Source organism: Heliangelus exortis, chromosome 2, assembly GCF_036169615.1.
Source record: "Heliangelus exortis chromosome 2, bHelExo1.hap1, whole genome shotgun sequence".
Classification (NCBI taxonomy): Eukaryota; Metazoa; Chordata; class Aves; order Apodiformes; family Trochilidae; genus Heliangelus; species Heliangelus exortis.
In genome coordinates, this window is record NC_092423.1 from 14226644 (window position 1) to 14251602 (window position 24959).

Genomic DNA, 24959 nt, shown 5'->3' on the forward strand with positions numbered 1-24959 from the left:
ATGTTTTTTTATTTTAAATCACAACTCTGAAACAGGTTTCTTGAAAAGCTTCTAAGTAATGTTAAAAATTTTGTACAGTATTTTTCTCATCTTTACAGAAACCTACTTATGTAGGCTTCATAGTTTTGCACTTTTCTGGTTTTATAACTGGAAGACATTTTCCTTTTCACTCATATGAGCACCCTGTTTCACATACCTGGAGCAGACCATCTGTGGGTTAGCTTGTAGGTTAGTTGTGAGGTTTCCCCTGAAGGCCCTGTTCTGCCACCAGGAGAAGGTGGCCCTAAACATGTTCGGGGTATCTTGAAAGTGATTTGGCCAGCTTATCCCACTTTGAACAAGCTGCAGTAAACTCTGGTAATTGCCAATTTCCACTTTATGACTCAGTTACTGGTCTAAGCCAAAACACTATTTTTGACTGCTTCAGAAAATGTTTCAAGACCATGACTTCTATTGCATAGGGAGTTATCAGTATCTGCTCATTGGCTGCAATGGAGAAATACAGCTTCAGCACACTGTGAATACACATACCCTTGTAATGTCAATGAAGTAGTACTTGAATTCAAATCACTATTAAGTTTGGTACAATTTCTTTTGTATTAGCAAGCAATACATACAAGCTAATTCTCATACAACATATGTTCACTGTAGACAGAACACAGAATAGGCATTTAAATGTGAACATTGATGCAGTTTGGGTTTTCAATTTTTTTTTTTTTTTTTTTTTTTTGCTATGTAGAATTAGTTCTTAAAATTTGGAACCATAAATTAACATAGAAAAATCAAAATCACTATCTTAAATGATTTTTTTTTCTTTTTCAGTATGGTGTAACTAATCTGTGCAAAATGTGAATACTCCCTTTCTCCCTGGATTTCTCTTCCCTCCCAAGCCTTCTGCACCAAATCCTTCATTTAGGCAGTGCCCTTAATAGAGCAAAAAGGCCTCAAGAGAAGGATTGCTCTGTGAAGTTTGGAGAGGGCTTTAATGAAAAGTTTCATTGTTATTTAATATTTACTTACCAAATGCTGCCAGAGTAAATTCTTGCCAAACTAGTTTTATATATTTCTTGTCTGATCTTGCTCATGTATTGTTTTGTATCAGGACCTTGTCTGACAGGAAAAGCGACCAGAGCAATTCAGGCTATGGCACAACAAATGGGTGATGCAGGAAAAATGAAGTCTATCTTAAACTTCTTATGCAATATCAAGAAACTCTTGAAGGAACTAATTAGCAAAAGTGATGCAGCTTATATATCAAAGCTATTTTTAATGTAGATTGTACATACTGAAATAGCACAATAGTGCTTTAGAAGTGGGTGTTTCTACTACTGCATATTTTCTTACATTTACCTTGGAAGTGGAAAATACTTGTGGTGGGAAAGAAAACAATAAAGATTTTGGAATATAGAGGTTGTAGTTTCAGTTTGGATGCTGTTTGTGTTGATGGATGTACTCAGGTCACTGAGTCAGTACTGCAGTTACGTTTTTTTAATTGTTTCCATTCTTCAGTAAGAAGATTAAACAATGCAAACAAAAATGATGAAGTGTGTCACAAATGAGGGATCAGATTCTCTTAGCACCTGGACTTGTTATTCCATATGCATTGAAGTCTGCCAATTCTGACAGTTCTGACAATTAGCAAAGGAAACGTGAATCAGGTCATTTAGGAGTGCAAGGTGCTTCCTAGCTCATAATTTGTTGTGTCTTCAAAGCCTGGGTCTTCCCAACTGTTTCACTCTCTAGAGTAGATACAAGAGACAGAGGAGATTTTTGTAATTGGCAGGAGGATGGGGCATCTTCTTTCCTTTCGGTCTGAGACCAGAATTTACCTCTTCATCAGACTTCCCTTTAGAACTTATTTATTGAGGAGCTATGAAGGATTTCTGGTTTACATAGGAGTCTTTTTCCAGCCCTGTCTATAAGTGCTAGTAATGTATTCAAATGTAACAAAAAGTTTATAGTAGTATTTGCATTATGTACCTTTTTATGGAGTAAATCTCCATAATATGTAGTTATCTGTGCATCTCTGTATGCAGAACAATAAAAATAAAACAGTACTATTTTTAATTTTGCCTGATTTTTTATTTTTAACTACTAAAAAAGGGATGATGAATTATGTCCTATAATGTGCTACAACAGTAAGTGTAGTTTGAGGAAAAGTCGTAAACTAGGAAAATTCATTATATATTAAATACTCACTTAGAAGAAATGCAAGGGTATGATATTTAATATTATTCTTTAATAGAGAAATTAGAGCAGAAAATATTAATTTAATTTCTGAAGTGACTAGCCTAATGACTGTAAAATATAATTCTGAAATCTGACCATCTGATGATACTGATTTACACAGTATTTAAGGTGGAGGTACTTATGCAAACAATGAAGTAGGTTTCTTGGTTATCAGATTTCTCTAAAATCTTTAACCTGTGTGTTTATATCATGTGCAAATAAACAGAGTTCTAGGATATTAAAACCAAAATGTATTTCCCTTGATGTTCTTTCATGCATCATGTCCTTTTGAATCTTTAAAACCATTTAGTTTTAGAGGAATCCTGGTGGCCTCATTTCTTGTCTTGTTCCATGTTTTAAGATTTTTTGTGTGTGTGTTTTTTGGGGGGTTTCTTCTAGAGTTTGTTTGGGTGTGGGTTTTTTGGCCTTTTTAAATCACACATATCTGCAATGACTCGGCTGCTAGTTGCTATTTTTAGGAAGTCAGGCATTTTGCAAGATGCTGCAAGTTCGCAGGTCCTCAAATTAGTCACTTTCTGCAGTTGTGCCTGCTCAGTGAAAAGCAAGTAAGCTCTCTTACTACCAGACACATTACAACAGCCCAGGGCATTGGCACTGTTATGGGCGAGTATTTGAGAAGCAAGAAAAGATTATGTTTCATGTTCAGGTTGTATGTTTATTGTACAGCTTTCCTGTTTTAGTAAACACATCTTTTAAGAATGGCACATTGGGTACTAGACAGCATATGGAGAAGACACTTTATGGGTGCCACATTATGGATGTCACATTATTCTCTCAGTTATGGTTTCCTCTTGTATCAAAAGTAGCAATGAAGATTATAAAGCCAGTCTTCCCAGCTACTGGCAGACACGTATATACACACAAAACCACAGACACACATATTTGCATATATAAACAAATATATATGTGACTCTGTGTGTGTCTATGTACCCTCTTTTAATTAAAATGTGGAAAGTGTGTTTCGTGTAAGATTTGGATATCCCATCTGCCAGCTCTACCAAAGCACAGGTAGCGCTTAAATACTGGTTTCTACCCTTTATAGCTGCCCTGTAAAAAAAAAAACCAAAAACCCACTCTATAGCAGTTCTGCAACATTTTGAGCCTGTTGACCACTGTCTGCAATACTTTATTTTGAGGACAATTTGTTTTTCTTTTTATGTAGTGCATATATTCAGTAATGCTGGGGATGCTGTTCCCCCGTGTGTCATTGTAGGACTGTGACTCATGTAGAGCTGATATAAATGGGAAGAGTATGTATCTAATCTAGGGTGATTAAAAAAAAGAACTTTGGCTATGCATCTCAATTTACATTTATTTACAGGAATATGACCTAAACACATGTTTTAAGTCTACCATTTGTGGGACTGCAATGTTAGCTATACAGTGGAATAAGCTTTTTCTGTTAGTATGTGATATCTGATATTATTCTCCTCTGTTTTTATGCAGGATCCAAACTACTGGATACAAGTACATCGACTGGAGCATGGGGATGGTGGGATCCTAGATCTTGATGACATTCTTTGTGATGTAGCTGATGACAAAGACCGTGTAAGTACAAATAGCTATGAGAGTAGTTCAGCATGCACTGCTGAACTCCAAAAGTGGGAGTCAATAAAAGGTTTTGGTTTTTGTGATGTAGCTTGCTTGACAGATGAGAGAAGTCTGTTACTGTTACATTTTTCAAAAAGCACAGGAAATCTTTTATTCAAGTTGTGGGTTTTCTTCCCATTTTGGTTCCTTAAAAGTTCAAGTAAAAAAAAAAAACAAAAAAACACCAAAATTCTACAGTGGAACAATAATAATAAGAAAAAGGAATCTGTAAGTTAAGTATTTTAGCTTCATGTTACCAGCTGAATATGAAAAATGCCTGCTGTTTTTAAACTGTGAAGGGTTGGTGGATTGTTTTTAAAAAATATTTTTGGAAGGAATTACTGATTACACATAACTTGAGAAAATAATTATGCACTGCTGGGTCTTGAGTCTTTTTTACGTTTTTACTCTCTCTTCTTTTTATAGAGAATTTAGATACTGGTCAGCTAAGAGGTATTTTGTTATTGAAAGCTTGAGTTTATAGATACTTGAATCTTTGAATTACATGTTCAAGAAGGGTAAAATAAACACTGTGGAAAACTGTAAAGTTGGATGCAAATATGCCTCTCTTCTCTGCAATGCTGCCTGTGTTTGCTGAAGCTCTTGAGAGAGCCTGAGCCTGATACAGACTGCAGTCTGGAAATGTGTTTCTGAAACCCTGCTCCCTTCACATCAGGATCTTCAGTTGCCTCTGTTGGAAGCAACAGGCACACCAAGGGCTTATTGAAAGCTGGCCAGATGATGACTCTTAGGCTAATTTTTCAGAAAGAAATAATTTGCCTGCATTTATTTCTTGTGAAAAAATTTAATTGACATGGTTATTTCAACTGGGACTTTATAAAGAAAATTTGTGAGGAGTCTTGGGACATAGAGACTCCTCGCTGTCTGAGATGTTGGGATTACTCAAACTGTATAGCGTAACAGTGCTGAGTTTTCAGGAATTTCTTCCACAAAAATAGTGCCCGTCTAAGATTTCATGAAAAGCTAATTAAAACCTCCAGTTAGTTATCTCATATTGAAGTGCTCAGCTGCATGATGAGTTTAGCTTTTGCTTACAAGCCTCAAGGAGGCTGGTGCAAGTTGTAACTATATATATACACACACATTGAAACTTACTTGAATAGTGCACTTAGCTTCTCACATGCTCCTCTCTTCAGAAGAATGCTGAATTCTGGTGACTTCAAGATGTCATTCTTTGGCTGTTACCTTGGCTTGCCGCCTTCAAGTGGGGTAATTCCTCACAGTGAAACTCTGTGGGTGTTTTTATGTGTGTGACTAATAGATGAAAAACTCTGACTGCAACTGAAACAGTCAAAGTCATTATTACAATATTGTTTTTGTGTACAGATAGACAAGATACCCAGTAATTACTAGTATTTATTTCTGTGTTTGCCAGGCTCATATCCTCTGATTCTCTGAATCTGGCACATCTACTGATAGCATTTAACAGTTAAATTTTCTTTTTAAAGGACCTTGTAGCATTGACTAGGAAGGTGCAATGTAAACACGTACTGTGCTCCAGTGCTTTATATACTTGAATTAATCATTCTCACTTGACCTTCATGTTGGATTCTTTTCAAGCATTTCACTCATTACTCACTGTTTTTCAGTTTCCTGTCTTGTATTTTACATCTGACTTTCCTGGTTCCCTTTAGTTTTGGATTGTTAACTTTGCATTTGATGCTTCTTCCGTAGCAAGTGTATCAACTAGTTCTGTGTTAGCAGAACCAGATATAGGTCTCATTAGTGCAAGGTTCTGAATATATCTCCAGTTAGTGATATTTTATATATATATATATATACACACACACTTAAATACATCCTGTAAAAAAAATTTGGACAGATGATGTCTAGAAAGATAATGCCTCCTCCCTGGAAGTGTTCAACACCAGGTTAGATGGGGCTTTGAGCAACCTGGTCTGGTAGAAAGTGTCCCTGGCCTTGGCAGGGGTAGTTGGAAATATGTGGTCTTTAAGGTCCCTTCCAACCTGAACCTTGATTCTGCCAATTAAATTATTACTAAGGTAGAATTAGTTAAGTTCAAAATTTAACATTAACCTATATCTATTTTCTTTTTTAATTGGGTGAAAAATATCTAGGATATTTCAAAGCTGAACACAGTATCTACTCATTTATTTACACAAAAATGTTCTTTACATTCTTGAAGAGTAGTTTGCTGTGCTACTCCCTACCTATCATCTGTACTTTTGAAAATCTGTGCTTTTCATGGTTCTTTAGATGCAAGTACTATTCCTACTGTGAAAAATGTAATTTTTCTCTTTTAAAGGCTGCTTTTATGCCATAATTATTTGTACAATGTCATATAAGCACAATACTGAATTTGAAGCAGATAATGACCAGCTTGTTCTCTTGATGAAGTCATTGCTCTGTATAATCAACTGAATTAGTAAAATAAATGTTTTAAGTAATGTAAGGGATATATTTACTCCTATTTCACTGTTTCCATGGAGAAAATGTTCTATCTTATAACAAATACAAAGAACCTTACCAGGTATTCTGAATGGTATGGTCCTTCACTCTCTATATTTTTGGTATTCTCTTGTCACTAAAACAGAATGGATGAATTGAGGGTTAACCAGTTGCTCTCTGGAACAATTTGTGATGTTCAGTGTTGTTCCACCTCAAAATAAAGAAGAAAAACATGAAACAAACTATGGAAATCTGATTTTGTTAATCAGTTTGTTCCTTTTTGAAACAGCTTTTCTGAAGTCCTCTATTGTATTTCATTGAGAAAGTGCACAATGGATTTTAACATATCTGTCATGCAACTTTGACATTCATGTATTACATAATATCAGTATACATAATGTTGCTAATGAAAACTTGGTCAGTGCAGTTAATGGTAGTAACAGTATTAAAATAGAAATTAAATAATCATCTGGATAACTTTTTTTCATGAAAAACTTTTTTATTGATTGATTAAGTTCAAATTTTATCCAGGTTTTGTTGTGGAAAGGCAGTTTTCAGTAGAATGATGTGAATGTTTTTTGTATCTATTTCTCTCTGCCCACATGAATACAAATGAATTGTTTTGTCATTGGTTGTTTTTGAGAAAATATTTGGCTACATGAAACAAAAATGTGTTTTCAACTAGTGGCATCCATTCCAGTCCTAAGGATGAGTATGTTTGATACTTTTTGAGGAAACTCCTTGAAAAGCTTGAGCAGATGAAAAGCTAATATCTCTTGTCCAGAAATAAAGGAGAAATAACTCCTTTTAAATTGCTTTTAGTCAATTGCATAACCTGTTTTTGTTATTTTAAAAATATAGATTTCTTGTCTATTTAATGATTAGAACAGTATTTTAAAGTTAACAAATAGATTCGTTTAGATTTTGGTTACTTGTAAAAATAGCCCTCATTTCAGGCTCTCAAAAAACATATGTCAACTTGACAAGTTTCCAGCTTGATGATAACATACTAGATGACCTCAGTTCAGTTCCTAGCAGGCAAAAAACCCCAACCAACTGAACAAATAAAACCCCAAGCCATCCTTAGCTGTGGTTTCTCCTGGCAGGCTGAAGCACATAGGCACTTCAGTGATTCTCATACTTTGGGTGTAACATGAAAGTACTTTTTCAGGAACCTCATATATCCCTGTTTATCCATGAAAAAATATTCAGGAAATTGTTGTGTAATCTCCTGTTTTAAAAGTATGTAAATGAAGGTAACTTGTTCTTAGCTGAATTCTTTTCCCAGTTGAAATAGCCACTTGTATTTTGCACAACTTAAAAAAAAAATTAAAAAAAAAAATTAAATGTGCAATTTAATTTTAGGCAGTTTTCCCAAGCATAGTAAGGCTTGGACTGTTGCTCCCTGAAAAGCTTTGGAGATGAAAATGTCTATGTTTGAAGTAGCCACATTTCTAAAAAATTAGAGGCTTTTTTTTCCCTCAGAGAAAAACTACTGATTATGGGGCAAATAATACTAGCTAGAAACTAAGTAGGGTATGAACCTAATGACAATTATTCATAAATTCATTTGTCCAAATGTATGAGATTCTTGGTAGCTTGGGTTTAGCAATACATAAAAGCATTGGATTCTTGTAATTTCATTCATCACTGTTAATTAAACACTCTAGTTCTGAAAAAATAACTATATTTTGGTGTATGCTTAGAGTTACAGCCTGGGTATTAACTAAAGAATGGTTTTACTTTGCTTGACTTAACCATTTTCAAATATTTGGTCAGCTCTTCATATTTATGCTCACTGAGTATAGAAATAAAAAGCAGATGAATATGGTTTTGTATTGTCTGGAGTGAAGTTTCATGTTTTCTGCAGGTCTTTCAGCTGCTTCTTCACATAATATGAAGGCATACTAGGAGCTTTTCCCAGAGTAGTAGACAGGAAATGAACTTCTGGTGTTTGTGTCAAACATATGGTCAATTCTAAATGACACTGTTGTTTTGTTTACTTCCTCTTGGAAAGCACTGTTGAGTTAGAGGAACATGGGATACACAAAATGTGGCTTGGAAAGAATGACTGCATTTTGTTTATAACATGTTGACTTGAAATCAACATAAAAATAAGTTTATTTTGAGCAATTGTGTGATGATGTTAAGGTTAAAGGCCAGCTAGGGACTGGAGAGCTGTGATTACAGTATCTCACTGCTATTGATTTTTGTTTTGTCACTCTTATTTTTATGGACAGTTAGGCAAAATCCCAGTTCTATGGTAAATTTTGGGTAGACCAGTGATAACATGATGCTGGTACAAAGAATGAGATTCTGGTAACTCTGTTCATTCTTTCTAAAATGCTAAAGACCTTTTGAACTTGATGAAAATTGCAGAGATAAACTTGTGGTATCTTTAGATTCCCATCAGCACATAATCAGAATACTCCATGTAGTGTTGTTTATTCTAAATTTGGGTGTCTTTCTGCCTCATTTAAGCAAACTTAGAGCTGATTTTACATTTAAACTCTCTTTGACTCTGCAACTTAAGAATTTAACCCTAAAACTATGAAAGAGAAGAACAACTTTTTGTTGTAATTCTCAAGTGTGTTTCTGCCATTAGCAGATTAAAACTCTGGAGTGAATGAAGGAATGTCTACATCAGGACCATCAAATCTGAAAGCAAAATCTAAACATGCAAAAATATGGTTCTTAGTATTTGCAAGTTCTGAAAAAAAGGAAGGGGCATTTGTATTCCCTTCTTCCTTTTTCCTCAAAACTTTTCTGTCAAATTAAATTTCCGCTACTGCTGTGATTATCTCTGCTACTGTGTGCAGGTTCTCTCTTCATGTTCTGTAGCTGCCTTCCCTGTATCCCAGGAAAACAGGATGACCTTGATACAATTTGTTGTTACTCATAAGTGACTTGGCAAAACACATTTTGAGCATAAGGCATTCTTTTCTTGTAACAGCTTAAAATAACTGCTCGAGCCACAGAGCTTGGGAAAGTATTGATACTAGGAATGAAACCCTTTGTATAACAATTTCATGACTACTTTCTGTTAAAAAACTTCAGAAACGTCAGTTTAACAATAACCTCTTGATGTCATCTAGTATTCTGCAGTGATTTATATTTTAAATACATTTTTACAGATTGACAATTTGATATTGTCTGAAATTTTTGACATATTGGTAAAAACAGTGTTTGTTTTAACCAGGCTTTCTTCCATTAACACGGTTCACTATTATTGGGATGGCACATGATTTTTAGGTCTGTCTTGCTGATGGATTTAATGTTTAAAATCAACGTTTTTACTTAGTGTTTATTCCCATCTTCTATTTAATGAAGACATACTTGGAAACACCATACTGCAAATAGAAATAATATCTTCTGCCAAAGAATGGAATGAATATATTCATATTGATACTTGGATTTTCTAGTCACTAAGAGATATTATGTGTAACTAAGTATTGTCTCCCCATCTGTAGCTTTTAGTTTTTAGCCTCTTCCAGTTCCTTGAGTTATTAATCTCATCATAATTTATTTTTTCTAGCTCTGTGAAGGCATTTCCATTCATGATTTTCTGTTAATACTCAGGATAAACTGTAATATCACAGTTCCTTTCCTGTATTACTAAAGTAGTTGTATCAATGCACTAAGAATTCCCAGGTAAGAAAGGAGTGACTTTGGAAAATTTGTTAATTAGTTTCCGTGAAGATATGAAAAAAGAGCTGCAAGTAAATCTGGCTTCTGAAAATTGAATGATTTGGTAGAAACTGTTCTCTGAGAAATGGAAGAATCACACATGAATACGAGGAAAAATGAAGACCATGACAAAGAAATTGGGAACCGTTGTAAAGAAAGTCATGCTTCCCAAACCTTTCTGTAGTCTCAGCAGAAAGACAGACCTGAGCATCAGTGACTGGGCTAGGAGAGTCAAACACCTCGCAAACTTGCCATGGGTTAAGAGGAAGGGTCTTGGGAAATGGAAAATAGAGCACGACTTGTTCAGTGCATTTGGAATTGTTCTGAAAATAAGGAAGGGGGATTTGAGAACTGGACTGACAAATTGCATTACTGTGCATGAAACTAAGCATCAACAGTAAGTAAATGCTTATTGTGAAGAGCTGCAGAAGCATCCTGTGATGCAGAGAGAGTGGACGATATCATTTGGTGATATTGTGATAGCTATTACATTTGGGAAGATGTTTTTGATTTTGCAATAGATCTCTGGAAGCATTGGGTTACATTTCCAGTAAGAGCACTGTGTGACATAATAATAAGATCATAGAATCTTTCAGGTTGGAAAAGACCCTTGGGATCATTGAGTTCAACCTTCATCCCTACTCTACAAATTTCTCCCCTAAACCAGAACCCCCAACACCACATCTGAATGACCCATAAACACATCCAGGGATGGTGGCTCAACCACCTCCCTGGGCAGCCTATTCCAGTGTCTGACCACTCTTTCTGTGAATTTTTTTTCCCTAACATCCAGTCTAAACCTACCCTGTTGCAGCTTGAATCCATTCCCTCTTGTTCTATTGATAATTACCTGTGAGAGGAGACCAGCACCAACCTCTCTACAGTGTCCTTTCAGGTAGTTATAGAGAGCTATGAGGAAGCCCCTCAGCTTCCTCTTCATCAAACTAAACAGTCCCAGCTCCTTCAATTGTTCATAAGATTTATTCTCCAGGTCCTTCACCAGCTTCGTTGCCCTCCTCTACACTCACTCCAGCACCTTGATATATCTCTTATATTGAGGTGCCCAAAACTGGACACAATACTCAAGTTGTGGCCTCACCAGTGCTGAGTAACAGGGTGGCAAACACCTCCCTACTTCTGCTGGTCACACTGTTTCTAATACAAGCCAGGATGCCATTGGCTTTCTTATCCATCTGGGCATGCTGCTGGCTCACATTCATCCCCTTGTCAATTGGAACCCCCAGGTCCTTTTCTGCCTGGCAACTTTCCAGCCACACTTTCCCAGTCCTCAAGATCTAAGAAGGCTTCCAGCATCTTGTCTTTGTGTCTGCCTCTCCCCCACGTTGTCACCCCTGTCCTGTCACTTATCTCATGCAGGCTTCAGCACTCTTTGGACCCTTCTTGCTAGCAGATTTATTCTCTACACTGGCAGAGGACTCCTACTTGCAAAAATAGCTGAGTATTTTTCTTCTATTTCATTAGTTCACCAAAGGATCTGTCAAGCTGAGGAGGGAAAACAAAGGACTTCAATGCTGGAAGTGGTTGAGGTGTGAAGGCAGAAGTATTAAGAGGGAGTGTGGGAATGTGAGAGGGCTGAGACCTTTCCTTTCAGTTCAGTAAGGCTGCTGGTGGCTGCAGAGCTGTGGAATGGTCTCTGTGTCGAAACAAGGTGCAGAGAAAGGAATGGGTGATGAGATCTTGCTGCTGTACATGCTGGTGGTGAGCCCTCTGCTTCCTCCTGCCACAAACCAAGCAATTAAAAAAGAGTTTGTAGAAATAGCAAAAGCACAAAGCAAATGCCAGCATTGATTCCAGGTATAGATTAAAGGCTTCTCTACCAGCAGTCTCTAAATGGACTGGGACTTTGAGCCTTGAAAAAGGGATGGAAGAAGCAAATTGTAAGTGGCTAAAATAGAGGTAACATTGAGGAATCATTCTTTGGCTTTTTCAGTGAAAGATCTGAAGGCATCAAATGGAACTAAGATTTTCTATTAGCAAAGCAAAGGTTTCCAAATTTGAGTTTTTGTGTTCTGGAGATCCTTATATTAAGGGAGACTAATAATAAATATAATCCAGACCTTTTTATGTATTTTGAAAAAAGTTTAAAAGCTATGTGCTTTTTTATTTCCTTCATAATTTACTTTCATTAAAAAATCCTTTTATTTATGCTGATTCTTGTTATATTTCTTGCACCTGTTTTAGGTCTAGTGTGTTTTTTATTGAAGTGAGATGATCAGGGTCATATCTGGTATTTAATACAAGGGGAAATTTAGTGGATTTTAAAATTTTATTTGTGCCTTTGTTAGTCGTGATTACTAGTATTTATGTTTATGCAGATAAGCACAATTAGAGTACCATAAGAGCCTGCAAAGGGCTTTCACAGTTTAATTGGCCTTAATTTTTATTATATATCAGTATACTAGTGATTTTTATCAGATGCTTCAAAAATTTCAGAGGACATTTTTCTTTAGATGTCATGGTTTAATGGCAAATTATCTCCTTTTTTTTTTTTTTTTTTTTACTCTTCAAAAACATGATGCTTGTAAATCATGGGTAATGGTAATTTAAGTAGGGTCTCAGTTTGTGAGAAAGTGTCTCTTTAATCTGAACTTTGGTTAAAACCACTGAGTGTTGAAGTGATGGTAGTCTCACTGTGTCCAATATTAGTAACGCTGAAAGCCAATATGTGGCTATGGGTGATGTCTGCTACAATTTTATAAACCACATCACAATGAAGAGATACTTTATACTAAGAATATTTAATGGATTTTTTTTTCTATGTCCTGTAATAATTAGAGATTTACTACTTATATGTAGTTCTGAGTAATACCAAGCAGTCTTTCTAATAAGCAGGGCTTATTCGTTACATTGTAAATCTCCACAGAAATCTGGACTGAATCTAGAATTAGGTCATTTTGGCTAATAGGAGCATGATATTCTAATAGCTTTTCATTAATTTTAGCAATATCATTGTCCTAGAGATACATTATTCATCCTACAACAGCGAAAGAAATTGTTGAAAAGGGGTTGGTTATGGGAATTCATTAATACTAGGCTCTTACTCCTTGATATTGGCACGTCTTAAGAAATGCTGTTCCAATTTCTCAGATATTTCCTAACAGAGGTGGTGAGACTCATACACCAGAGGACTGGCCCACATTAAAGCTTAATTATAGTAATGGCTAATCCTGCAAGTATAAATTATTCACAGTTGTTTTGTATGTGAAGTAGCGTCATGAATAAATTAAGGAAAAATTTCTGGAAAAAACCCTGTACGGTGATGTTAATTTGTCGAAAGATAGTTTTCCCTCTTGTCTTCTAACCCAGATTTAAACTTGACAGTGTTAGGCTTGCAGGTGCATTCCCATGTACACAGGTTTGTGCTTTGGCTGTTTTGCTTAATGGAAATCAATAGCAGCAAGTCTTGGGGATCTACACCCTTGTAGTGTTCCTTGACTAATACTTTATGCAAGGGAAACATTCCTACCTAAACATAGTCCTGGTGCAAAAGTTGCAATCTCAGCTGTCTGATAAGATTCCCACACTGTCACTAGGATGAGAATACATTAGCTTTACCCTCTTATCTGTTGTTGCCAAGAGGTCTTCAGAGAGTGCTGTAACTTTATAGTTGTTTCCCAGGAAGGATGGCAAGATTCATACATAGGCTTGGACTTAATTTTCTTGTTCACTTAGTAGATGAAGTACTTCATACATTTGTACGGTGAATAGTCTTTCTGACAAAGAGAGAAAAGGGAATATTGGAATTAGGTTAAAATAGGATCACAACAAATGAGGCAGCTACCTCATGCTAAAGGTTCTTGGATCTAAAGAGAAGATAATGCTGTCTTTTTTTTGGGAAGCTTTCACCAGTCTGATTTTTCAGGTACTTTCTTAGCAGTAGCCTGGAAAGTAAGGAGTTAAGAAGATGCTTTGAACCCAAAGTCTTCTGCTTCATCCCCACACCCTGTTGGTGTGCTTCCACACCCTGTTGGTGTGCAGGGAACTACCTTCCGCTCACCTTTAGCGTGCTCAGCAGGATAGTCACTACATTTTTCAGATTAGCATCACTGCTGAAGCCTGTTTGAGTTTATACAGCAAGAAGTTCTGCCTGCTCTTCAGTGACATACAGCATTGCAGGACCATTGGCTTTTTGAATTTGTACAACCTGCTGGAAGAACTGAAATTTTTCTTAGATGGGTTCTGTTCCCTGCGTGTTGCTCTACTTTCTATTGGGTTGAAGACTTTTCTCTGTAAGCTTAGTGGAAGCTTGATGGTACTGAGTTCTTGTTTTCTCGGGACACTGCTTGTTTGAAGGTAACCATACTTTGGTGGATGAAATGGCAGACACACCTAAGAGGAAAATTACAAAGAAGTCGTCGTCGTTTTCATATGATCGCCGGAGAGATTCAGTGAAAGTTAGGAGACAGTCCAAGTCTCTTAGCTTTAAGTCAGCTACCCAGGGAGCTAAGAAAAGGCAGACCCAGAAAAAACAGGTTGGTATTTTGATATTTCTCAAAAAAGCATCCTTACTGCTTAAGTTTTTGAAAGATTGTAAAGCTTGCTGCTTAATAGGAAGCGTAAAACAATCTCTGCTGATTTACAATCTGTGAGTACTTATGTGTACGCATTCAAGCTTGTGTGCAGGTACAGTGGGATTTTTTTGATGTAATGTTTATGTGGTAGCTAAACTTGTGGTGTTAATTGCATTGCAAGAAAAGTCTCCATCTTCTCTGCTTTTAAGATGATATTTATCATTTCTCTTTTGTCTCAAGGAATTGCTTCTATCATGTCATACACTCCGTATGAGCTTTTGGTACTGTGGTGTCTGTCATGCTGAAAAACTGGAATGAGTACTAAAACTTTTGAAATTATTCAGATTACAGCTGTTTCACTGCTCTTTGTTATTACTCTTATTATTATTTTTTTTTAATGTTGAAATGTACCAGACTGAGAGCTTTAGGGAGTGAAATATTTTACTTATTCCAGAACAGGTAATGCAAGTCAGCAGCAGCACCTGTTCTGGTGGGACCAGTTCTTAGGGTTAGAGGGCAGCTTAATGCCTTGGCAATGCTTCACTTCCATAGTGAAAGACGTTCATACACAGGTCTTTATCTTTCATAGTTAGGATCTAATTAAATGAAATTCCTCCAAAGAGAATATGTATTGTGCACTGTAGTAAATGGAATAAAAACAAGTGAGTCAGTTCATGATATGTCTTTGTATAACGATCTTCAGTTTAATCTAATATGAAGGGAACACAGAATCACTGTTTATCAGCCGTCTCTTGCTCTGCATTGCTGTGCACAGGGTATCTTTTTAAAGGGTTTAGAGGAGCTATCCAGGCAATTTTTTAATGAGCCGTGTAGAACATACAGTATTTTAATACTTTGCAGATAGTATTTCCACAAATGCTTTAAAATACACTAGATTTTCATTTGCACTATGAGTGAATTTCTCGTGAATGCAGTTTTCAGGCCCTGACCACCACATCTGCTCCTGAATTTTGAGGGCAGTGTGTCTGTTCAGATTTAAGAGAATTTAAGTTGTTGTGCCCAGTGTAAGCTCTGCTATTAGTTTAAAAACATGATGAATTTGATGTATGTGTCCATATTTGATTTTATTACTTGTTGTATTGTTCTTGAAAGCTTAAAATTGTTTAAATGGCAAAATATTGACTAGTAGAGTACTAGGATATTCCAGCTTCAGTGTGTTTCTTCGGTTTTAATTTGTTTGTATCAAAGTTCCAGAAGTTTAAAATGAGGAAATATTTGAAAAAAATCAGGACCTTCAAAAAGGGACTAAACTGAGCATTTTTTTTTAATTGAATCTTTTAGAAAAATTGAAAGACTATTGGAATTACTTTAATTTCATTTGTTGGTGCAAATCAGTCATGAGCCTATACTTGAGTTTTCCTAGACTTTGAAGTTCTCATCTTTTGGATAGCTGCCATGGTTACTGTGTGACCTCTAGTGGTTAATAGAAAATAAGCTCAATTACTGAATTCAAACTGATGCTTAAAGAAGTCCTGAGCATGTATACTTGTTGGTTTCATTATTTAATCCTCTAAATTATTTTCTATGGAAAAGAAAAAATTAATCTACTTCAGTTTAATCTTTTAATGTGTCACTTCCAGAAAACCTGTGTTGCTAAAATAAACACATTCAGATTTTTGTCTGAATTGCAGTGCTGATGGATACAGAATTATAGGAGTAATTTCTTTAAAAAACTTTAACTACTTTGACTTGGTTACAATATGTTAGGGGGTGAATCAGCAGAAACGAAGCACTCAGTATAATGTCATGTTTCGATCCAATCCCCCTTCAGATTGGACAGATGTCAAAAAGGGTTTTTCTGCCTTAAGAATATATTTTTTCCCCTTTAAATGCTCCAGTTAACCATAAAAAAATGTTAATTTTGCTGACAAGCTTGGTCTTGTTTCAATCTTTAAATCATTATAATTGAGACTAAACTATCCTTTGCATTGGCAGTACTATTGAACAGAAAACATAGCTGCTTTGGTTGAACTTTGAACATACTGAAGAAAATTATGGGAAATTTATCAGAATCTAATCAGCTTTTAACAAGCCAGACATAAATCTGCTCAGTTCAGTGTAACTGCTGTGATAATGGAGGCTTCTTCTGGGCTTCAATTTTGGAGTAAGCAGTAGTTCAATTACTGCAGCAGGAGAAATTTTAATTAAAAATTCTTTTTTTTTTTTTTTTGCTTGATACTCTTTCCCCCTTCTTTCTTTCTTTCCCCTTCTTCCCCTTTGTGTGTCACAGACCTTTCTTCTCTTGAAGTTTGGTGTCTTTTTTCCTTTTTTCCTTTTTTGTAGTAAAATTTCCGTTTTCATCTTTTTCTCATAAAACAAAGATTTTTTCCATCACTGGTAAAACAAGAACCTGAGAACATTTTGAAAAATCATTTGTCACAGTTTCAGAACGACAATGGATGGCTGTGTCTTCAGTTAAATTGCTGCAGTTCTCTTGCTTTTTTTAAAAAAAAATTTTTTCAATTATTTTTATTTTTAAATTTTTGTTTGTTTGTTTTGTTAGCTTAGATAATTTATTACAAAACAAAAACAGTGAGGTGTTCAAGCCCAACAATTTTTAGGATCCCATCTAATCTAAAAATCAACCTTTTCCAAGATAATCTTCCTACCGAGTTTTTATTACTACAGATAATGTATTTTATTCAGTTGATTTCCCTAGACCTGTTGTTCTGGGGTAGAAAATCTGATGGTAATTACTTTCACTGGTTGCTGTTATTGTTGTCTGTGTTGATCTGGATGGAAAACCACATTACAGAAATATGTAGGCTGTAACTTCTCAGGTGTATGAGTACAATGCAACATAATCCATGAAGTTTTGGATAGTTTTTGGAGAAGATGTTGCTTCTTTTTTTGTTCTGAATGAAGAACAAATTCAGCTACGTGAAGTAAAACTTATAAGGAAGTTTTAACAAAACTTGAGATCAAGATCCTTGCGTGCAAATGAACATGAAAAAAGAGACCCAGTACTATTTTAACTGTTTTGTGAGAGCCTCTTAAGTCTGTTTCTCTCTGTTGTTGCCAGCTGAGTGATTACCATGACATGGGATAGAGTCTCAGTGGATTAATTAAAATCTGAGACTGTTTTCCTGATAACTACTTATGTTTTGGATACAAGGTTTTGGAACTTGGCAGGGTTTCAGGCCCATACAAGAATGTAAAAAGCATCCATGGACTGCAGAGTTGTGGTTTGTTCCCATATATTCTTTTCTTTTCTATGGAGTGCTGGAGAATTGAGCTGAGTAAATTTTTCCTTTTATCTTTTAAATTCTGCAATTCTAGAACTGTGTAAAATGCACCATCAGCTATCCCAGATACAGAATAATACACACAAAGAGGGTAGTGTTAGAAAACCTCCAAATCACTTTCTTTAGGTATGACTCAGTTAATAGGAGTGCTCCAGCTCCCTTATTATGAGCATCTGAGACCAGGCAAAGGCCTATGAATGGCACTTCCTGCTTGCTTATTAGAAGGAAACACACGGGGGGGTAAAAACAGTACTGGGAAAGTTAGAGATGTGAGGGAAGGGAGATGCTAAAAGGGAGCAATGTTTTATCACGTTAAACTCTGTGATAAGAAACATATATATATATAGAAGTGCCAGGTGCAGTGTTACTGGTTTATGACAAGTCTGGTGAGCAAAATGCATACCACCAATGCCAGCAAAGCAAATTATTTGTAATCTATTAAACTACCTAAGCTGTACTAGGGATGGGAGAATTCTCAATTAATTTTCAGACATTATTTTTTAAAACCATGATCTGCGATTGCATTTCTTCTCTTGTTTGAAGTCTTTTGTGATTTGTGACATTCTTGTTTGAATGTCCTCTCTTGGGGAAGTCAGCTTTAAGTGCGAGCCCTCAGGATTTGTTGTGAAAAACTGATGCTGTTTCTTTTAAAATGAAACAAGACAAGCCTGTAAAGAGAAAAAGGTTGTGATATGTGCAACAGAGCACTGGAAGATCATAGAATCATAGAATTGTCTGGGTTGGAAGGGACCTCAGAGATCATCAAGTCCGACCCTTGATCCACTACTGCTGCAGTTACTGGACTATGGGACTGAGTGCCACCTCCAGTCTCTTTTTAAATATCTCCAGGGATGGAGAATCCACTACTTCCCGGGGCAGCCCATTCCAATGCCTGATCACCCTCTTGGTAAAGAAATTCTTTCTAATGTCCAACCTAGACCTTCCCCTAGCACATAGGTTCCTCTGTCAGTTGGGTTGTCAGAAGAAACCTGCCTATCAAAACTCATTCACCCTGCAGCATGACCAGCTGTTGACAGTGGTGCCTGGCTACAATTATCATGGGATTGTAGCAGGATATGAGGTGGGTTGTAGGTGGAGAAGTAGGCCCACTAGAGTTAAATGCAGAGTAAAATCAGGGCAGAGTGGCACGGTAATGAGAGACTTGGCCATCCACTGCTTTCCTTTTCTTTCTGAGGCTTGATTGTGGTAGATGTGTGCACTGGAGTGCTTCCTGCAGCAGCATAAATCATCATGCCTTGGTGGTGCTTGCTGTGATGGTTCTGGTTAATACCTTCCTCCGTGCTGACTTCCAGCACACTGAGAGAGAAGTCACCCTCTCCCAAAGTTAGCACCTTCCTTTCCTTCCCTTCGCTTCCCTGGCAGTCCATATGGCATCGTGTACAACCTCAGGAAGTATTTCATTGCGGTGTTGAAATAACAGCACCTTGCCAGGAACTCTTCAAATGTAATTGGTGATTTATTTAAAGCAAGTAAAATATTGGGCTTTATTCTGACAGTTTTACAAGTTCATCTGATCTAAATTGAGCTATTATTTCTAATTCTTCCTGAATAATGGTTGTTATATCTCATGTAAGAATGAACACGAATAACTACACTTTTGCATTCCTAAAGGTGTGTCTTCCTGATAGTTTTTAACAGATCTAAGCCTATGGTGCTGTGGAGGAGGGTGGCCTTGTGCCATCCCCATGCTTCCCACTTCTGCCTGATGCCAATGCTAGGAGTTGTTGGTTGTGTCCAGTAGGGTCAGTGTGCTGACTGCCCTGAAAACTAGCCATGCCAGACAAAAAGGAGAGAAATCATGGAAGGATGGGTAGAGACAAAGTCCTCAGCTGGCAGGAGCAGTCTTGGAGGCTGGGAGTGGCTTCACTGTCACCATATCCGTGGATGTTACTGCAGAGCACATGAGCCCCTCAGCAAGGCTGGGTGGGAATGGCCTTCAGGACTCCAGCCCTGCCAGGTGGAGAAGGAAAATGGCAGATTGGACATTGGACCCAGTGCAGAGCAGGAAGGATTGCAAAGGAAAGCATGTCCTCAGTCTTGCTTGTACCTGTAGAGGGCTGCTGGTGACACAAAGAAGACCAGGTTAAGTTTGGCTGTGTGCTGATCTGATAGATTCTGCATTTATTGACCAAACTTCTCTCAGCTGGAAATACCCCCTGGGTGTTGGTTGGTGCTTTTGATCTACTGTTGAAATGTAGGCAAGGAGAGTGAGAAATGTGTCATAAAACTGGATAATGATCGAGGCTGGAAGGGGCCTCTGGGGTCACCCAGACCAACCCTCTGCTCCAAACAGGGCCACTTTGCCTAGAGCCTGTGTGCTCTGGATCTGAGCATCTCCTGATAGATGCCTCTCTGGCCATGTGTTTCAGTGTTTGCTGCCAGGCTGAAGAAGTATTTCCAGAGCCTAATCTGAATTTCCAGTGTTGCAGCTAGTGTCAGTGTTGCTTCTCTCTCCACTACCAGCCACCTCCCAGAAGATCCCAGGTCTGTTTTCTCTGTGCCATAGGAGGCCATAGAAGACAATAACAAGCTTCTCTTCTAGCCTCCTCTTAAATCCAGACAAGACCAGCTATCTTGGTATCTCCTTGTATGCCCTGTGGTCCAACCCCCACCATACTGGCAGCTTTCATAACCATGAGGGCACACAATTGCTGTCCAGGAAGGATCTGCCTGTCCTTTTCTGCAGATCTGCTCAGCATCCCTCTGGAGCTCAGCCAGAACTGTGGCACACTGGTTATTAATTAAAAATCCTTGTTGGCATTCCATGGTTAGAAAGGAAGCAAGGTGCTTTTTAAAATAAAATCCCTGATTTATTATTATTTATTATATTTATTAAATAAAATCCCTGCCTGATTTAATGCCTTTCTAGATTTAGCCATTCTGTTCCAATTAAGGGAAAAAAACTCCAACCTAAATACTCACTACATGGAAAAAAAAGATCGTAAAAGAAAAAATGCTCATATTCCTGGCATTTTAGCAGAAACAGAAAACTAGTGTTTTAGTACCCTTCAGTACTTGAAAGTACCTTTGAAGTACTCTGCCACTGTTTTTGTGGAATGAGCACACTTGTATGGATTGAAATTTACATTATTTTGTTCTATGTAAGGAATATTTTTGTGTATTTTGAACAGTTACCGAAGTACTGAGTGCATGGTCTTTACTTTCATTTTAATACTATTAGAAAAAGTTACAGATTAATGTGATGGAATTTGCTGATTGCAAATTATTTTATCGTGTGTTCAACTAACGAGCTTGTCACATTTATAATAGCAACAAAATTTTGCCTCTTGTTACTCAGTGTGAAACTGAGTGAACATTTTGCTTTGCAACAGGTTGATTTTAATGTTTCTTGACAAAAAAGGAAGGAAAATTAATTGTAATTATCTAAAAATATATCCCCTGGTTCAAAGTATAGTTCTCAGACAGAAAGCAAGCAATGTTTTGCTTTCTCAGCAATTTCTGTCACTTGAAGCATGAATTGTTCATGGAGGTAATAGCACATGGGGAAAATCCAGTGGGAGCTGTCTGGTTTCATATGTGCTTCACTTCAAGTGCTTACGTTCTTTTGATTTGTGGACCATAATTTTCTGTGACAGTATTTAACAGCTTTTAGAACAGCCCCTGACAGATGACATCCATCTAACCAGCTGCTGCCTAATCTGACTTCAGGCTGCTGATTGCATTATCTGTCTGGTTTGAAATACAGTAAATATTAATGACTTCATCTGTTATTTAAAATAAATAGAAAGTAGTGAGAGAGTGATGGTCACATTTCATGCTTCTGCTTTAACCACCTTCTTGTCATCTGTTGTGATAGTATCAAATTTCTTGACTGACAGCCTTTCTTCTTAGGCAATATATAATGAAAAACTCAATGTTGTTTTAATGTTCTTTTTTCTCCCACCTTTATTACTCTAGTTTTCAGTATGATCAGAAATAGTAAGATGTCTCATGTGTCAGATTTTTCATAATGAAAAATCAAGATCTTATTTTCATTGTCAATTTTATGAAAAATACTTTTCAAATGAATCAGATGTAATTAATAAATATTTAATAAAGGTAAGAAAATAAATAAAAACATGGTATATTACTGATTTATATTCAAGCAGAGCCAGAACTTCTTGTCAGAGTATGATGGATTTAAAAAATCTTTCCTCAAGTGGTTTCTGAAGCATGGGATGAAATTTATAATCCAAAGTAGGAAAAAAAGTTAAAGAAATTCAGAACAGGAATATGGTTATGATTCTTCCTAATGATTAGAAAAAAAATTGCATTGGGATTTGAAGTAACATCTACCATCTGCCATAAGTTTTAAAATAGATGATTAGAAAGCTCACTGTAATCTTAAAAAGTTATTATTTCTTTGATTATCATCTTTAAGATGAGTTATGCAGTTTTCTACTTCATCTGCTAATGATTAAAAAAACCCCACAAAACAAAACCTCCACAAAACCAAAGGAACCCCACACAATTGTTTCCTGAAAAGAAAACTCAAGAAAATTGAGGTGGGAGTAGCTGAACCATTTCTTTGGCTTTCATTGCTTTCATTCTGGTTTTCTTGAGAACTAAATCAAACATGAAGTGCCATAACTTTGTTCTTGTGAGAACTGCCATGTCCCATAGCCTGTCACTTATGAATTCAATTTGTTCTTTAAGGACTCTTCCAATTTTTAAAATATTGTAAATTTGAAACATTCCTATTAAGCTCTCTTAGATTCCCTTCTACTATCCTTGCTTAACAGAATTACTTTCTTTTCCTCTGTTATTACTTTGGCATGTTAAGGCAGACTACATAGGTTTCTTTGTTTTGAATATGAAGTAATTCTTTTTGCACATTTTTCATCAAAAATAGCTGTCAGAAATCAGCTGTCAGAATGAGAAGACGGCTTTGAAAACTTTTAAAATATTGCAGTGCATTTTCATTAAAGCGAGTTGTCAGCAAAAAAGACTCTTCTTTTCATGACACTGTCACACTGCATTGCTGAGTGACACTGGGCAGCAGTGTTTCCCTTTCTGGCAGCAGATGAGTACAGGACCAGCCCTGCAGATGCAGGACTGAGGGATTGGCTCCCTGCTCCTGGCAGCTTCCTGGGCAGGTGCTGCAGCTCTGACTCCCCCAGCTGCTGATGGACACGGATGGATTTGCTTGGGGGAAACACTTGCAGAGCAGCAGTGTTCTAGTTCCTTGTCTTCTTAGAATGTCAATAGTTTCCTGACTCTTAAAAAATGTTAATGCTTGCTGTTATAAAACAATTCACTGGGGGATTTAGTTCCATGCATGTAAGGGATATGTTCGGTTACTGAACTAGAGTGAATTCCTTTTTCTTCCTCTTTCCACTTTCTGTCAGAAGTAAGGTGAGCTGAATACAGACATGCTGATGCAGATGTATTAAATAACTTGAGTGTTCATTTGGATTAGTTAATGTTTAGGAGTCAGGTGACTTTGTAGTATTCATATACCTAAACAGCTGCATTTGGATTACAGAACGGGGAATTAAACTTCAATTTTTTAACTCAGCTGTCATACATCTTAAAAGAATAATAGCTATCATCTACTAACTAATAAAGATCCAAGACGTTGGTCCTTCCAGAAGATAAGGTGGTGGTTTAAGCAAATAAACTCTACAGTAAACTATTTTAATTCTTTGGGTATGTAGCTTTCCTTGTTGTTTGCTTGGAAGTTATAGATTTATGACTGTAGGCAGCAGGGTCCAACCAGAGTGGGGTAGGTCTCCAGGGCATTTCTGTCTATCCCTTTGCCTCTTGGCTCTCTGATCTCCATTCAGATACTCAGGCTTTTGAGTGGCCATTAGATAGAGAAGAGGGAAGGTATTTGCTAATAATTTAACAGATTATTCTGTTGGATGTTACAGAGCTGGTGTATGATGCTTATTGGTGCAAAAATCAGGATGAACATCTGAATACATTCTTTCATCCCTTTCCCCAGCTCTTTCCTTTTTGTGGCTGCCAAGGTGCAACTTTTCATCTGCCAAATTTACAAAAAAACCCAGGCTGTTGTGTGTGTGCTCACTTTACTTTTACTGGAAGGAAAAGTGCTTGGGTAGCCCCTTGAAGGTATTGCATTTATCTTTTAGAAAGGTCAGCAGTTTCTTCAGATTTCCATAGCACGTCTCAGATACTGTATGCCAGGCTAAACAAATATTTGGAACTGCTCTTATGTCATCTTAATCATTTCCAAATGATATGAAGTGATATGAAGCCCAGGTAGGCTACTTTTAAATCACTCCTGAAGCTGATAAGTATGTATCGATGTATGTAGTGAATTTATGTGTTCATAACTTTGCAGAGATTAACACATTAATCTTTTGGTGCACTTTAGTAGACTCTTCATTATTCTCATACCCTGAAATTGCAAACCTGTTGCAGATTTGGACCTAACTTGTCTTAACACTCATACTGCTTAAATCAGTGTTTGGATTGGACTCATAAAATATAGCAGCTGTATCTTGTGCTTTGATGAATGAAAACAAAAAAATTAAATCTTTAGATTTCTGAATTTGTTTCAAGTTTCTTTGTTATAAACCTAAAATTGTAGTTAATAATCTGAAGGAAAAAAATGTCCCTTTAAAAAAATACTAGGTTTAATAATTTCTAAAATGGAGCCTGAATTTTTAAGCAGTTTTTTCTTTCACTTTGCTTTCAAGTCTATTTTTCCTTCATTACTTATTTTCTTAATTCTACTGCTAGAAAAGCTGTTTTTAGAGAGAGAGAAATGAAAAGACATATGGCTTTTTATTGCTGTTGTGGGAATTATTCTTGGAGGCATGACAAAATTACTAAGGGGGAAGAAAAAGCAATAGGGTTTTTTGTTGGTTTTACCTTCTGCTTCATTATGTATTTAGTTCAGTAGATAAATCAACAGCAACATTGGAAACACGGTAAATTAATTTAATGGAAGAAATTTGGGAGCAGTAAATTAGTGACATGGCAACAAGCTCCAGTGTAGACAGAATTAAAGCAGTACCTTTATATTTTTTTTTTCAATAAAACCTCTTAAGGTGATAGTTGATTAGAGAAATTAAGAAATAATTTCTAGGTTTTTAAAAAATGAAATTCCAGTACATGATATAAGCATAATTTACAGAGATGCCAGTGATCTAACTGCACTAAGCTGTAGATACTTTACAAGTCCCAACATAATTTTAATTCAGTTTGGAAGGTA

General features: G+C 36.5%; 1 protein-coding gene across 24 annotated transcripts in view; it reads left to right on the forward strand.

Annotated features, from left to right (window-relative positions):
- Positions 1 to 24959, forward strand: part of PARD3 (par-3 family cell polarity regulator) — a 438795-nt gene that overhangs the window by 43894 nt on the left and 369942 nt on the right. For 22 of the 24 annotated variants that reach the window (XM_071734818.1, XM_071734834.1, XM_071734827.1 and 19 more), the window contains exon 2: positions 3697 to 3798. The exons of 1 other annotated variant lie outside the window; for it this stretch is intronic. In XM_071734818.1, coding sequence (XP_071590919.1) covers positions 3697 to 3798 — 102 coding nt within the window. Of the gene's footprint in view, positions 1 to 3696; positions 3799 to 14279; positions 14451 to 24959 lie in introns of those variants that run through there. One more of the 24 variants, XM_071734824.1, reaches the window with a different exon arrangement.